Source organism: Pan paniscus, chromosome 8 (assembly GCF_029289425.2).
Source record: "Pan paniscus chromosome 8, NHGRI_mPanPan1-v2.0_pri, whole genome shotgun sequence".
In the NCBI taxonomy this organism is placed as follows: domain Eukaryota; kingdom Metazoa; phylum Chordata; class Mammalia; order Primates; family Hominidae; genus Pan; species Pan paniscus.
Window position 1 is genome coordinate 71,437,718 of NC_073257.2, and position 16,524 is coordinate 71,454,241.

Here is a 16,524-nt window from a genome sequence, read left to right on the forward strand (position 1 = left end):
TGTTGAATGAAAAGATTGAGAAATATTGACTAGACCTCTAAAGCCATACTCAGAAAGAGGAGTATATAAATCTATAACATAAAAATAGTAACTCTGCTATTTACTCTTATCTACTAATATTATAATAAACTGCATAAGAATAATCTGGTGAATGCTGCCAGAAATGTCAAGTTAAAAAACCAAAAAGGATGAAAAGTTTAAAAGTCTGATTAAAAACTTACTGTTCTTAATATATATTAAAGAATTTCCAAGTAAGATGGTACTTTTGGGCATAAGCATCAAACTATCCCCTCCATAAGACCTGGGCCAAAATGAGTAAGAAATGAAAATAGAGGAAAACTCTTCTTAACAATAAAACTTATGTAAGGATTCCATCAACATTATACTCCCTGAGTAATATGTGTCATATAATTTATCCATGGAATCCCATTGTAAAAGTTTGTATTCCTCCTCCTCCTCAGAAAACCACACAGTATTGCAGGAAAAATAGTAAAGAAGCTCTTGGAAGATCTGTGCTGTCACCCTGTGATTGGATAGAGTGAAGGATGGACAGCTAGCAACTTCACTTGGAATTTTCCTTGTTGCCATGGATTAATAATTATTGAAAGCAGATATGCTAGGGGCCACAGAAAGTGAAGCTTTATCTCCTGGTGGTAATGAGGCTTACCTCTAAAGTGGTAAGACACTTCTCCATGGGAATCAGCAATTCAAGGGAAGAATTCAAACTTAGTTACAAATTGTAACTGGAAGAAAAAGTCAGACCAGGCAGAATACTGGTAGTAGAAAGCCAGCCCCTGATTAGTAGATTAACCAAACCAAGAGAATAAACTAATATGAAGTTTCTTTGCTGTGATTCTCCATATCTCTAGTTCTTTTTTCTCTTCACAGACTTTAAAGTCTCTTAACTAGAAAAATGAAACTTATATAACTACCCCTTCAGATTAAAATCTAAGAGGAAAATTTTAATAGCATCCTCTTGTAGGAAAAGAGGAGATTTAAGTAGGATCCATCAATCCTATGCTAGACCTAAAAACAAGAAGTTTCTAGGTCTTCCATATGATGAAAAAACAAAATGAGACCTACCTAAGAAAAAACAAAATGAGACCTATCTATGAAACAATTCTACAGAGAAATAGGTGGAGGAAAATTTACCAATAAGAGTCAGAAAAATGACAATTCTGTGTTTTTTAACAGTAAAACTAAATTTTATAGATTCTGATTTGTGTTCTCAATAAAATTCAAGATTGGGTTTAATGAAACAAAGATGAAAGATTAGTTAAGATAATAAACTAATATATAAAGAGACGTAATTGAGAACAGGAGAGAACATTAGAAAATTAATAATGTTATACTAATTTTAAAATTCCATTAGTAGCAAAGAGTGGAAGCCACACTGGAAGAAAATCAGAGAGATGGGAGAAACACTTAGAATTTTTCTTTCAGAATGTAAAGGAAAAGATACAGATGAAAATAAATGATGATATACATGGAGGACAGAAACAGATCCAATATACAGATACTGGTGGTTCCCAAAGAACCAAACTGAATAATCAAGCCTTTATTCATGTATCGGAACAATACAAGCAAGAGACAAAAAGAAGGCCCCAGTGTTTAATTTCTTCCCACAGAACTGCACCAGGCAGGAGTCAGGTGGATGTAATGAAAATGGTTGTGGTGGTGGTGGTGGTGGTGGAATCATTGCCAAGGAGGAGTTAGAGTGGAGAAAAGTGCCTCAGCCAATCCACCCTACCCCGCTTTAAGAAAGTGTTGGCAGAGGTGTCCTATAAGGTAGAGGTACCTGGGCTAGGGAATGCAGTTCATTTTTTAATAAAAATTTAAAAATTGCTCTAAAATCTTAAAGTATGCCATGAGAAATTAAAAGTAAAAGTATTTCAGTTTCTTCATTTTACATATGGAAGGTTTGATAAGTATTTTTTCACTCTTGATATTGAAGAAAAATAACTTCTAGTAAAAGATGGGATTTATAACTTCCAAATTACGGTAGAAAAGAGATTTCAAAGAAAATACCGTCCATATAGTGAAAGACAGAAACTAAGGAAAAACAAGGAATGTAAAAAATAATATCTCATAGACAAGAAGAAGCAATGTAAGTTAAATACTCCTAATAAAAGGCAAAAATACTCAAATTTAGTCAATATAAAAGATGCACCTAAAAAGTTACTTTAAAAAGATTTAAAGCAAAAAGTGAAATAAGATGGAGAGCTAACAATTATTCCACATGCATACAAATTAAAATAAAGCATGATGCAAAAGTATTTCAAGATGTAATTAATATAGGTCTCAGTCTATTTTCTGTTGGTATAACTGAATACCCAAGACTGGGTAATTCATTAAAAAAAGAAATTTACTTCTTGTAGTTCAGGAAGCTGAGAAGTCCAAGGTGGAGGGCCTCTACCTAGCTGGCTTCTGGTGAGGGTCGTGTGCTGTGTCACAGTGTGGTAGAGAAGCAAGGCAAGCAAACATCCAAAGAAACATGCACTAGAGGCTGGGCTAACTTTATAACGACACTCTTTCTCTGAAACTAGTCCCCTTTCTGCTAGGGTGAGAACTCACTCCCATGAGATGGCATTAATCTATTGATGAGAGCAGAGCCCCCATGATTCAAACATTTCCCACTAAGGCCTCACTTCCCAATGCTGCCACCTTGGGGACCAAGCCTCAACATGAGTTTTGATGGGGACAAACCATAGCAATATATTATACTTATTAAGTAAGATAAACTGGTCATTTTTAATTTAAAAAGCTGTAATCCCTAATGAAGACATAACTCTCAAGTACATATACCTCACACTATGGCATCAAGATATGTAAAGCAAACATTTGAGACACATAAGGAGAAATTAGCTGAAACACAATGGTAGAAGAAAACCTCAAGAAGGCAAAAACAAAATAAGGGGAGTATCTGAATAGTTTTCCTTTTGGTAAATCATGCTTTTAAGTCAGAACTCTTTGCTTAATCCTAGTTCCCAATGATTTTCTCCTTTTATTTCCCTAAAACTTTTATTGCTTCATGTTTTACAGGTTTTGATCTATTTTGAGCTAACTTTTGTGTAAAATGGGAGGTTTAGGTCAAGATTCACTTTTTGCTCTTCTAAGATAAAATAAGATTTTAATTTTTGCCTATTGATATATATATATATATGTTTTAAATAACAGTATATAGAATTGGTAAGGGTGCAAAAAATGCACACCCTAAAACTGTAATTGGGAATACAGATTGGTAAAAACCAATATGATTCAACATTTGCACTTCTTGGGATTTCTTCAAAGATAAAAAAAAAGATATGCCCCCAAATGTACTTAGAATAGTGTTGATTAAAGTCTTATTGCAGGAAAACACTGGAAACAATCTAAATGGATGACTGATTAATAGAATAGAATACAAAAAGATTGCAATTATATGTAGCCATGTGAAAATGTGCATGATAAATTATTAAATAAAAAATAGGTTACAAAACAATATGTAAATGTTATTAATAAAGTGATATTTGTTTTTTCCTAAAAGTTACAACAATGTTCAATGTTACCACTAAGAGTATTTTTATTTTGAGAGTTTATTGTAAAGCAGAGAATAGTTTTGGTGTTTTGTTGTGGTTACTATTTTGAGTTTTATTACTATCTTAATTTTCCTTTCACTGAATTTTAAAGTATTACAATATTTCAAAGTTGTTTTTAATGAAGAGGAAAGCAGTTTTCCCTCAGCATACTGCATCTCTGACTTTGTAATGGAAGTTATTAAAACATACATTTGTTTAAACACACATACACGTAATTACAATTATAAAATAGTCGTATCTATTCTTTGTTAGAGGTTTTTTAATCACTAAAACTTTAGGAAGGAAATAAAACATGAGAAAGTTGCTCTTGACTGCTACTTTTAAGGGAGGTGAACCTAACACCTACAATTTGTTTCTTAGAAAAATGGCTTAAGGCTTATTATTTAAACTAACTACCATCATTACCTTTGCCAACACTCTTTATTTCGATGGAGTCATTTAGGCCCTCTTAGCTACTGTAACTAAGATTTTAGGTTGGCTTTTATTGTAGCACTCAAGGAAAGATATTATGTAGAAGAAAAATTATTCATTGTTTTCAAGGCAAAACTGGTGGGACTAAGGAGCATTGGTGCCCAGAATATGATCAAAACAAGGAAGACTTCAATAAGTTAGATATGTTCTATTACAGTATTTGCCAGAGCACATCTGGTTTATTAAGAGACTATTTTAATTCTTATTTCAGATAAAACTGCTTTTTTGGATTAATCAAATTGGGGTATCCACTTCATGCAGTAATCTTGAAAGCCAAGTAACTTTTTTTACTGATTAATCTTTCATAGAGGTAAATACTTTACAAATCTCAGATTCTAAGGAATTTAGTTAAAATAAGAACTTTGATAGTTAGTTTGTCTCAGTATGAAGCTATTAAAAGAGAAATATTATGTGGTTATATGTGTATATTGTATATTCATCAGGTAAATACACATGTATACATCTATAACGAGAAGAGAATTATTATGGTGAATGATTTCTATTGTGTAATATGGCCCTAAATTAGAATAATAATTGTAATTAGTAGTGTTTGTTTAAAATCGACTTTTTAATTCTTGAGAGAGAAGGGGAAGAAAAGAAAAAATATGGAAGTGTGAGTAATCTCTACTACGGAATAGATAATTTATAGAATATATTTTTAAAAGAAAAACCTCAGCCAAATTAAATTTAAAGTTTAAATGAGCAATGGATGATTCGTGAATCAGGCAGCCCCCAGAATCAGAGCAGATTCAGAGAGTCTCCAGGGATGCCATGTGGTCAGAACAAATTCATAGACTAAATAAATAAATAAATAAAAGGAAGTGACATACAGAAATCAGAAGTGAGGTACAGAAACAACTGGATTGGTTACTGCTCAGCATTTGCGTTACTTGAACAGTTTGAACACTCAGCAGTGTGTGAGTGGTTGAAGTATGGCTGCTGGGACTGGCCAAGACTCAGCCATTGTTACAGGCGCATACTCTTAGTTAGGTTTTCAGTCTTGTTTACCTATTAAGTTAGGTTTCAGTTCATCCACAAGGACTCAAATATAGAATTATGGAGTCTTTCTCAGGCCATATTTAGTTTGCTTTAACAATATTGACAATAATTTACTGATACGTAGAAATTCATAAATTCACCACAACAACACTGGTTTTTTTATGCATAGATTGAGGTATGTGATTTTGAAGGTAGGTGTAAAATGGGCTTATTATCCTTTTGTACACTTAAAATGTTTTAGTGAGTCTAAATCCTTTCAAGTTTCTCTTGATACAGAGCTTATGATATGTACTTATACATGAAATATTTTAAAATTGCTTTCTTTTTTTTTTTTTTTTTTTTTTTGAGACAAGGTCTTACTCTGTCCCCCAGGCTGGAGTGCAGTGGCACAATCACAGCTCACTGTATCCTTGACCTCCTAGACTCAGGTGATTCTCCCACCTCAGCCTCCCAGGTAGCTGGGACTACAGGCATGTGCCACCACATCTGGCTAATTTTTTGCACTTCTTGTAGAAACAGTGTTTCGCCATGTTGCCTAGGATGGTCTCTAACTCTTGGGCTCAAGCAATCAGCCCGCCTCAGTTTCCCAAAGTGCTGGGATTACAGGCACGAGGCACTGAGCTGGCCAAAAATTGCTTCCTTGAAATGTTTAAAAGTCACATTTGAACTGAGAGTGAGGGGATACATTTTAATGAAATTGTATCTTAAGCTTTGTACCTGTGAACCCAAAAGTATCTGAGACAGGTGTTAATCAATTTAAAAAGTTTATTTTGCCAAAGTTAATGATGCCCTGGTGACCTCAGGAGGTCCTGACGACATGTGCCCAAGGTGGTCAGGGTACAGCTTGCTTTTATACATTTTATGGAGACATAATTCATCAAGCAATACATGTAATATTTACATTGGTTTTATCTAGAAGGGCAGTTAAAACCATGGGGGGGGTGGCTTCCAGATCATAGGTAGATTTAAAATTTTTCTTATTGGCAATTTGTTGAAAGAGTTATCTGTAGAAAGAAATATCTGGATTACTAAGGGGTTGTGGAGACCAAAGTTTTATCATGCAGATGAAACCACCAAGTAACAGGCTTCAGAGAGAATAGATTATAAATGTTTCTTATCAGACTTGAGGTCACAGGCAGTAAAGGGTTAAATAAGAAAGCAGGAGATAAAGCACATTTTTAAAAAATATAAATACATGGTAAACATTAGAAGAAAAAAACAATTTTTTTCCTAAATAAAGAAATGAGAGGAAAAGTAAACCAAAGAAAACCCAGGTAGAGGAAGACACACAAGCACAACATAATGCACACAGTAATTGAAACATAAATATGATACATTTGAGAACAAACATCAGTAATATTAGTAAATGTAGACAGGCCTAATTCACCTATTATAAGTAGAAAAATCATTTTTAAATTTGGCCCTCAAGGAAAAAAATCCAACTGTTTGCTGTATAAAATAGAGATACCTAAAACGTGGTGATTCAGAAGGCTAAAAAAAAGTCAAGGAGAGAAGCTATGCAAAGCAAATAGAAGTAATAAGAAATCAGGAGTTGCCATCCTGATAACCAGACAAGAATTCCAGCCAAAAACTCAAAGAAAGACACTTTTAAATGATAAAAGCCATAATTCACAGTGAAAGTACAGCACTTAATATTTATGAACCAAGTTAAAAAGCACTCACATTTAAAAGCAGAAGCTATAGGAGATGGAAGGACACATGATATTGAAGTATCATGGTGATAAAAGATTTAACACAGTACTTTCAGTCCGAGACAGATAAAATGGACAAAAATGAGGAAAACATACTAAAGAATTTAATTGATAGATCTTATAAATCTATCTCTATCTACATTTATACCTATACCTTTAATCCCTGATAGTAGAGAATGTACCACATATGGAACATTCACAAAAATAAATCAAATATTAATTCACAAAGCATCACTAAATTTCATAAAGTAGAACAATTACAGACAACACTTTGATCATATGCAGTAAGTAAAGCTGGAAATTGATAGCAAAATAAAAAAATTAAAATGTACCTCCACCTTAGGGGGAAAAGTTCTATTAATAAAGTCTTGAGTGTAAGAGGAAACAAAACTGAAATTACAGAATTTCTTTTTTAAAAATTATGAAAACCCTATGTGTTAGAATCTAAGATATGCCTAAAGTACTGGTGAGAGAAAGAGGATAGGTTTAAACATTTATTACCAATGGGGGGCAAAAACACCGCATGTTCTCACTCATAGGTGGGAACTGAACAGGATGGCACTTTAATCCTAAACACTAAATTGTATATTTCATTAGAAAAATATTCTCTTACACAACCAAAGTATAATGATCAAAATCAGAAAATTAATACTACCCAAGTAAGAAAGTTGCATAAAAGTTAATCTAGTGGTTTTGTTAAGAACTAGTTAATCTAGTGGTTTTGTGATGAGTAGCTTGAAAATGAAGATTTTTAATATAACAAATTCTTTCTAGGCTTGAGCTTTATATTGTTCCCAATGGGAAAAATATAATTTGAGCAAAGGTTTTCGCTTATAATAACAGTAACATTTTTTCTCTCGAATTTTAACAATCAGAATGAAAAAATCCAAAAGACAAAGTATTATGTTCTGTGAAATAATCATTTGTGACTTTAAGGTTGAAGAAGATAACGATAGTGGAAGTTTAAATGCAAAAAATATTAATAGTATCTTAGATAGTGTTACTATATTGAAGTTGTGTTTCCATTAAATTGAATCAAATGCAAAATAGCTTTATTTTTATCTACATGATCCTAAATAACAATTGTAACTATTTTTTTTCACTCAGTTGTGAAATTATGTGGACATAGTTATAATGCAGATGATTTCTACAAAAATTCTACTATCAGAGTTCAGAAAGTTTTTCGTTACTATTACTGATGTTTAAAGACAAGTGGGACAGATTAATGGGTTGAAATGTGAGCTTTTCAAAATAGTACAAAATTACTCATTGCTATTGTTTGAGTGTTTTTTGCCTTTCCTTTTCCCAAGGCCATTATAAGGATTTCACTTGATTTCTTCCCTGCTCTTAACTTTTGAAAAGCTTTAAGCTAGAAGTAATTTGGGGATTCTATGCGACCTGATGGGGAGGAAAGTAAAGGTGAAGTAGTTTTTCCAGGAGTTTTGTGGAGAGGAAATGTGGAGAAATGGGACTGTGAAGAAAGTACATAGGAGAAGAAAAAAGGATTTTTAAAAGTATTGTTCAAGAAATAAAATCAAATAACTTATTTTAAAATTAGTTTTTGATTGCCTTTGAGTTCCTCTGGCTACAACGCAGCTTGAGATGAGACAACATGGGTCAAAGATTTAATGAAGTTGGGAACTGTCAAAAAGTTTGTATCAATGACTGTCATGGAAATGTAGGGGAGGAGAAAACAATCTGATCTGGAAATGGAAGGTATTACCACAAGGTGACATTCACTGTTGTTTTTTTGTTGAATAACATTTTATTATGTTAAGGAACGAGTTAAGTAATTGACTTATGGCCTAACATTTTTTCTTATTTGAATAACATTTTTTTTTCTCTCTTGAGGCATTGAACATTATGTTGGCCTGGGGAAAGGGAATGTAGAAAAAAATGGGGTAAAATTTGATTCTAATATGTCTTTCCTATATGTAAAACAAACTTGACATGTCTGTATTTTCTTTTTGTCCTATGATCCATCAAATCCTGCTCTATACTGTTAGCCAAATTGTTAGCATTTTCCCTAAGTGGAAGTGTAATCTTTAAAGTAACTAGTTGTCATATAAATTCTTCAAGATTTTAATATCAGTCACTATGGCAGTCATCTTTTTTCTTTTAGCCTTATTTGTTGTTTCAGCTCTCAAAATTAAATTCATCAAGGTTCCACAGATAAAACATTTCTAGAGTTATCCTTAACATAATAACTTGTAAGTGAATGGTCTTCAGTATTATTTGTATATGTAGTAAAACCATTACATGCTGTTTCTCTATATAATGCTTCCAAAATGAAAGAGGAGGGGGAATTTTTATAGACTGTCACTGCTAGGTCATGGACTTTTAAAGAAATGTTTCCTTCATTTGGATGGGCCCTTTCATTATCAACATGTCTATGAAATTATCTGGCTTAAAACACCTGATATTACTTTAGAGCAAAATTGATTGGTCATGTAGAAAAATAGGCTCTTGAGGTTTTTTAGAGGGAACCTAACCATATAAAACTAACATGTCGTAGATTAGAAAGATAGAGTGTCAGTGTTTTTGTGTTCACTCTGTGAAAACAAATTGGAAACATAAATGGAAAAAGTAAAGATGATAAGGAGTAAGTCATCTCTACTTTTTATTGGTAATAAATCCATTAATTGGAAATAAATTGGAAAATCCATTAATTGGAAATTAACTTCCTGTGCATTGTTTTCTTGCAGGGAACAAATCACAAGACAGTGGCATAGCAGAGATGGAAGAACTTCCTGTACCACATAACATCAAAATAAGCAATATAACGTGTGACTCATTCAAGATTTCATGGGAAATGGATTCAAAATCAAAGGATCGCATTACACACTATTTTATTGACCTCAACAAGAAAGAGAACAAGAACTCCAATAAATTTAAACACAAGGTAAAATCTAACAAATACTCATGCTCATTTGCATCTTAAAACTTTCTAAGTATGAGGACATTTTAAAAGAATGAATAATATTCTATTAATGGCTTATGTGATGTATTTGACTTGGGAAAAAATAAAGATTATATGTAACTCTAAAACCCTATCATTCTAATAAGTTTTGTAAGAAAATGAAATGCCATGCTTTTTGTTAGAAGATAATTTTCAAAAAAAAGGTAAAATCATGACTATCATCTAGATGTAAAAATTAGTTTACCTTAAAGATTTTATTTAACTTATTAACGAGGAAACCGATGAGGTGTTATAACCAGTTCAAAGGGAAATCCAAAGAAAAGACTCATTTGTAGATACAGGTGTAAACTGGTATGGAAGTCCTGATGGGAGGGGTGAAGAGGAGGGTTGTCCTCCACTGAACATAATTTATTTGTATGTATTTAGACAAGAAGAACTGAATTGTTACTAGTTTCCACAAATTACAGAATTGTAAAATGGCTTCCATAACACAGACAGATAGCCAGAAGAGGGTGCTATGTGCAATGCATAGTTTTCCACTGAAGCACACTTTTTTTTCTATAACTGCCAAACAAGGAATCTGATGCAGTTTATAAACTTCAAGGTATTTTAAAAACAATTTAGGGCTAAAAATTGCTTTAAGTAGTCTGCTGTCTTTTGCCTTTTGTTTTTTGTTTTGATAATGAAATTTTTTTGTCTTTTGCTTTTTAGTTTTGAGAATGAAAATTATTAACTTTTAAATGTTTTTAGATATATAACACTTCTCTGATATTTATTCACATATCATATATCTTTTCTGATATATCTCTCTTTCCAGAAGTATCTATAGAGAAATTAACAGTTATCTGCTTTAAGCATTCTTTCTTATGTTGCAGTGTTTTCACTGATGATGAAAATCTGGTCTATTTTTTAATACTGATATTAAGTTTTAACTTGGTGGATACTTTGGAACTTTCTTATCTTACCTAGAAATATTGCTTTTATTAGATGTGCAATTATACATACTAAAGATAAGTGAGGATCATACATACTACAGATAAGTGTGAAAGAGGGAGCAAGATTGAGCAGTCATTATTTTTTCTGAGTTCCAGTTCTGATTATGCTTTCAGTGATGGATATTCTCTTTGCTGACATTTGCCTTGTTGATATAGCTTTGAAATCTTAAATTTCAAACATTAAATGATGAATTGTTTGAGATTTGACCCTTTTTCTTCACTCTCCACTTGGAATACCATATCCTTGAAATGTAGTGAATATTCAACTAGCAGATTTAATTAATCACTTTACTAAGCATTTTTTAGAAATACGTAAACTTTTCTGTGACACATAGACTCTATATTTGAATGAAAGTGAAGCAAAAATTCATATTTTTAGTGTTTTCTCCTTTAACCTGTAAAATATCAAGTAATGGGCAGCTTTAGTAAAATTATTGGGTAGTATAAGTTAACCAAATATAATATTTTTAATACTATTGAACTTTATCTTTTATGTCTCTGTTTTTTAAAGTTTTGTCATTTAGTATAAGAATGTTGCATTTTGAGGAGCATATAGTATACAGAAAAGAACACCATATTAGAAATCAAGAAAACTGGAATCCAAGTACATTTACGTTATTAACAAGCTGTATGACCTCGAACTTGTCTCTTGATAAAGTTGGGCCTTAGTTTTTGCATATAGTAAATAAGAGATTTAAATATAATAATTGTTAAGTATCTTTAAGCAGAAAAATTCTATTGTCAGTCAGGAACTTAATAAGTTATTCTCCATTGTTTACAGTTGATTAAAGTTATACTACTAAATTAACTTCCTCCTTTTGCCTCCTTCCTTCCCTCCCTCCTTCCCTTCTTCCTTCCCTCCTTCTCCCTTCCCTCCTTCCTCCCTTCTCCCTTTTCTTCTTTCTTCACTTCCTTCGTCCCTCTCTGTCTCCCCTCATTTTTCTCTCTCTCTTCCTTATTTCATTCCTAGGATGTTCCCACAAAATTGGTGGCAAAAGCTGTTCCCTTGCCTATGACTGTCCGTGGACACTGGTTTTTAAGCCCAAGAACTGAATATACAGTAGCAGTGCAGACTGCCTCAAAACAAGTTGATGGTGATTATGTTGTGTCTGAATGGAGCGAAATTATAGAATTCTGCACCGCAGGTAAGAGAACTAGGTACAAATATAGAAAAGCTTTAATTGTTCTGGGAAAGCTAATTATAGAAAAATATTTCTTTTTTGTAATTATGAAGTGATATATATGACATTGGTCATTTTTTGCGTTGTCAGTAGCATTATGTAACAGAATAAACAATGTTGTATTGATTGGAGGAAGCTGAAGTTCTCAGTAGAAAAATCTGAGTAATGGCTTCAAATCATTTTTTTTCTATATCCATAGTTTGATTTTTTCAAGATGAAAGCTATGCAAATAAAAAGGTATGCAGTTTGAAAATATACTCAGCATAACTTTTTAGCTTCATTTTGAGAGACAGAGCTTTTTTCTCCTTTTTTTTTTTTTCCTTTTTCATTTTCACCAGTACTGAAAGACAGCAACTAGGAAAATCCTTCTCTATTTCAGGTGAATGGAGGCAGATCTCAGTGACTGTCCCTAGCAGAAATGTTACTAGATTTTTCACTGGAGTACTAGAAGACCTTAAGAAAATCTGCATCTAAACTAGTGTCCTGTATACATATGTGTGTCTTTGCTTCACTCGAAAGTACCTCAAAGCCATTGTTTTGGGAGGTTTGATGTGGAACTGAACCTTAATATTCCATTAGATTGGAAACATTACCATTCATCTCACTCATATATCTATTGTTTACTTGTTCATTCAAGAAACAGTCATTTATTGAGCACTTCAGTGTTAATGGGATACCATATCTCTACCTGAGTACTCCTGTCATCCTTTCCTTTTGTCTTTTAGAAAGAAACTTTGTTTCCTCCTGTTCATCAAGATGACTGTTTCCTATAAAAAATTATAGACAGAGGCTGAATCTATAAGAAACTTAAGCTGTTCAAAGCTCTTGTTTATCAGAATAATTTAGACTTTTCACATAAGCTTTGTCAATAACCTTGACTCTAAGTTTTGATAAAGCTATTTTGTGTAAGTTGACTTTTAATCTGAACATCGAATTCATTCAAAACTAATTAAGCCCATACTGTGAGCTAGGCACTGTACAATGTATTGGAAATAAAATAAAATAGAATGCCACAGGCTAATCTACTTCTTTTCTAGCCTATGACAGGGTTTAAAACCCTGTGCTTATCCCAATCTTAAAATGCTAATACTTACCATAATAAATCATTATTGTACATATATTTATCTCTTCTCTTAGATTGTCAGTTCTTTGCAAGGAATAATAATATATTTTTTATCTTTTAACTTGATCATCTAATTTTGCATAGTACCTTTTACATCATATGTTCTAATCTCAGTACCTGTTTATTGAGCCAATGAAGCAGTGAGTAAACAAACTATGTTGCCATGAGCAATTTAACTAGGTTTCTTCTGTTTAGAAATTCTTACTAATCTTTATAGGCCAAAATGTTTCCCTAGTTTCTGGTGTAGGAGTTAAACAGCAATTCTTAAACAACTTTCAAAACAAAAAGTGGGTTAAAAAAAATCAGATTTACTTTGACAGGTGCTTTAGAGTTTCAAGCATCTTGTGTACCCAAGTCTTATGTACTCATTATTATTTTTGCTGTCCAACTTTTCTATTGATTGCAGATTATAAGCTTCTTTTATTCAGTTTATCAACTGGTTGAAGAAAAGCTAGTATGGTGCTAATGGATATTACTTGGGTTATGAAAATTTATTTAACTTAATTTTTGTTTCAGTATCTCTAATTTCAAAAAATGGAAAAATGCAAGCAAAGGTATTCTAAGAAACAACCATAAACCATAACAAAAATATTTTTGTAGGAAGAAAAATGTGCCACACAGACAATGAATATTTTCTTTTTTAAATGGAATTTCCTATTTATTAAGTTGAATTCCCTAGAGGTGAATTTTAATAATCTTCAATTTATTAAGTATATGGTTGGTACTTTTGGTGCAATATTTTTAATAACAGACTTTTTGGTTTTTTTCCAGACTATTCAAAAGTTCATCTAACACAATTGTTGGAGAAGGCTGAAGTGATTGCAGGACGCATGCTTAAGTTTTCTGTTTTTTATCGTAATCAGCACAAAGAATATTTTGACTATGTTCGGTAAGATTCAAAAATATATAGTGATTTGTTTTACTAAATATAGTTTCAAATTCTAGGCTCAGGTTTCCCTTGACTCTAGTTTTGTCGAATAGCAATTCTAGATTTCTTTTCAAAATAACGATACGGAATTTTATTTTCCAGAAAAATTAAGTAGAAAAAGATCATGGGATTTTTTTCTATTTCACTTAGATTCCTTTCCATAATCATTTGTGATACCAGTTCCTGCCCATTTGACTAGAGGATCTTAAACCTGTGGTATTTAGATCGATGAGCATTTCAGGTACACACTCGTCCTGCTGTCTGCATCATACTGACTACTAATTTTTTCCTCTTTTCATGGGTCTTTTTAAGACATTGAAAATGAGAGTATAAAAGAGTGACTGTTTAATGAAATATTATGGTGAATCAGGTGGGATTTGCAGACTTCTACCTAAGTAGAAGTCTTTTAGCTGTTGTATTAGTGTGTTTTTCAGGCTGCTGATAAAATGTACCCTAGATTGGGCAATTTAAAAAAGAAAGAAGTTTGTTGGACTTACAGTTCCACATGGCTGGAGAGGCCTCACAATCATGGTGGAAGGCAAGGAGAAGCAAGTCACATCTTACATGGATAGCAACAGGCAAAAAGAGAGCTTGTGCACGGAAACTCCCCTTTTAAAACCATCAGATCTCATGAGACTCATTCACTATCATGAGAACAGCACAGGAAAGATTTCCCCCTCCCCATAATTCAATCAACTCCCACTGGGTTCCTCCCATGACATGTGGGAATTGTGGGAGTTACAATTCAAGATGAGATTTGGGTGGGGACACAGCCAAAACATATCAGCTGTTATCTTGAATTAATTATCATGAGGATAATCTCCTTTGTTTACTTTTAAATTCTAGTGATTTTACTAGAATTTCTAAGATAGCCTATGTTTATCCCTGGAAGCAGTTCCTGAGAAGTTAAAAGAACTCTATCCTGCAGGTAGTTTTTATATTTACAGCACTTTCATATTTTTAGAAGAAAATTTGAAGAAAATAAATAGCCAGATGTCTGTTTTGTGTTCTAAAAGCCTTAGTCTCACTAAGGCTTTTAAAATGGCAAATGCTATATAGGTTGTAAAACTTCTTACACAGCATTCCCTATAATTTATCATATTTAAAGCTTCACTTCAGACTCTAAAGCATTCTTAAGTTGACAGGACTATGTATGAAAAATATTTAGGAAACTTTGTTGTGTTCTTTGTATTTGTTTGTTTGAAGACCATGGTTCCAGATTTAAATCAGCTTCAAGCTGTGGAAAATGCAACAGGAATCAGAGAGAGAAGAACACACATAGGCATCTGTGTTCTTCAAATTAAGTACTTAGCAATAGAATGTATTTTTATATATTTTGATGGTGAAAAAAATATTCCTGCCATTTGTTTGAATATCTTATAAATACAGAGTTTAGTCCTTCATTTTCTCAATTGGTATATACCCTAGAGTCCATATATTTCCTGGTAGATACCATTCACCTAATTTAGAGAGTACAGACTGATAGATATAACATAAATTATTGTGCTTGTCAGTTGTGGATTGGCAATGACCATATAGACTTAGCAAGGAAGGTGTTTCTTTATACAGATGCTCCTTGACTTGCAATGGGGTTATGTCCTGTTAAACCCATTGTAAGTTGAAAATATCAAGTTGAAAATTCATTTAATACACCTAACTTACAAAACATCATAGCTTAGCCTAGCCTCCTTAAACATTTTCAGATAACTTACGTTAGCCTACAGTTGGGCAAAATTATCTAACAGAAAGTCTATTTTATAAAAAAAAAAAAAAGTGTTGAAAAGATCAACATTCAAAGTACAGTTTCTACTGAATGTGCATCATTTTCACACCATCATAAAGTCAAACAATTGTAAGCCAAACCATCATAAGTCAGGGACTGTCTGTATTTGTTACGCATAAAATTTGAAAACAAAAAAAAAACCCTCCATATTTCTGTTGTCTTTGGTAAGAAATACATCAAAAGAGTAAATAATTACATTTTTAGGTTTATATTCCTGGAACATTGCCAATATCTATTTTAGGTGGCCACTGGAGGGCAGTATCTCTCTGTGATTTTTCTCTGTCCCTTAGATGGGAACTGACCTTTGTTTTTAGGTCCTTTAGTAATGTAAAGTTTGCTTCATCTGTTTTCAAAAATGCTTCCAAGAATAAATAAATAAATAAATAAAGACAGAGTGCCTAGAAAATGGATAATTATTGTGTATATTGCATGATTTTACTCCCAGCTACCAGTATGAAAGCTGTGTTTACTAACAAGAAAATTTACCTTTGTTAAGTTTTCCATAATGATAGTTATAAAATCCATGTAAAATATGTCTTGGTGCAGTACGTATAAATAAATATACTTTCCACAGAGTGGTATAATTTTTCAACATTGCTTTTTTAAGAAGCCTTATTAAAAAGTAGTAGACATAAATTCCATGGATGTTGATTTTCTTTTTGTCATTAACTCTAATTAAGACACATTTCCTTAGATTAAAATCCATTTTAAATATCATCTTGTTATTCAGAATGCTTGAATAGAAAGGAAACTTTCAATTACTGGATACACTTTCCAAAGTTTATAATCCATTTTGAATTATGAAAAACTGGATAAATTCTTACTCAGTCCATA

General features: G+C 32.4%; 1 protein-coding gene across 3 annotated transcripts in view; it reads left to right on the forward strand.

Moving 5' to 3' along the window:
• PHYHIPL (phytanoyl-CoA 2-hydroxylase interacting protein like) overlaps nt 1–16,524 on the forward strand; it is a 71,146-nt gene that overhangs the window by 49,831 nt on the left and 4,791 nt on the right. For all 3 annotated transcript variants that reach the window (XM_055092822.2, XM_003821177.5, XM_055092821.1), the window contains exons 2-4: nt 9,466–9,662; nt 11,646–11,820; nt 13,751–13,868. In XM_055092822.2, coding sequence (XP_054948797.1) covers nt 9,498–9,662; nt 11,646–11,820; nt 13,751–13,868 — 458 coding nt within the window. In that variant the 5' untranslated portion in view covers nt 9,466–9,497. The remainder of the gene's footprint in view (nt 1–9,465; nt 9,663–11,645; nt 11,821–13,750; nt 13,869–16,524) is intronic.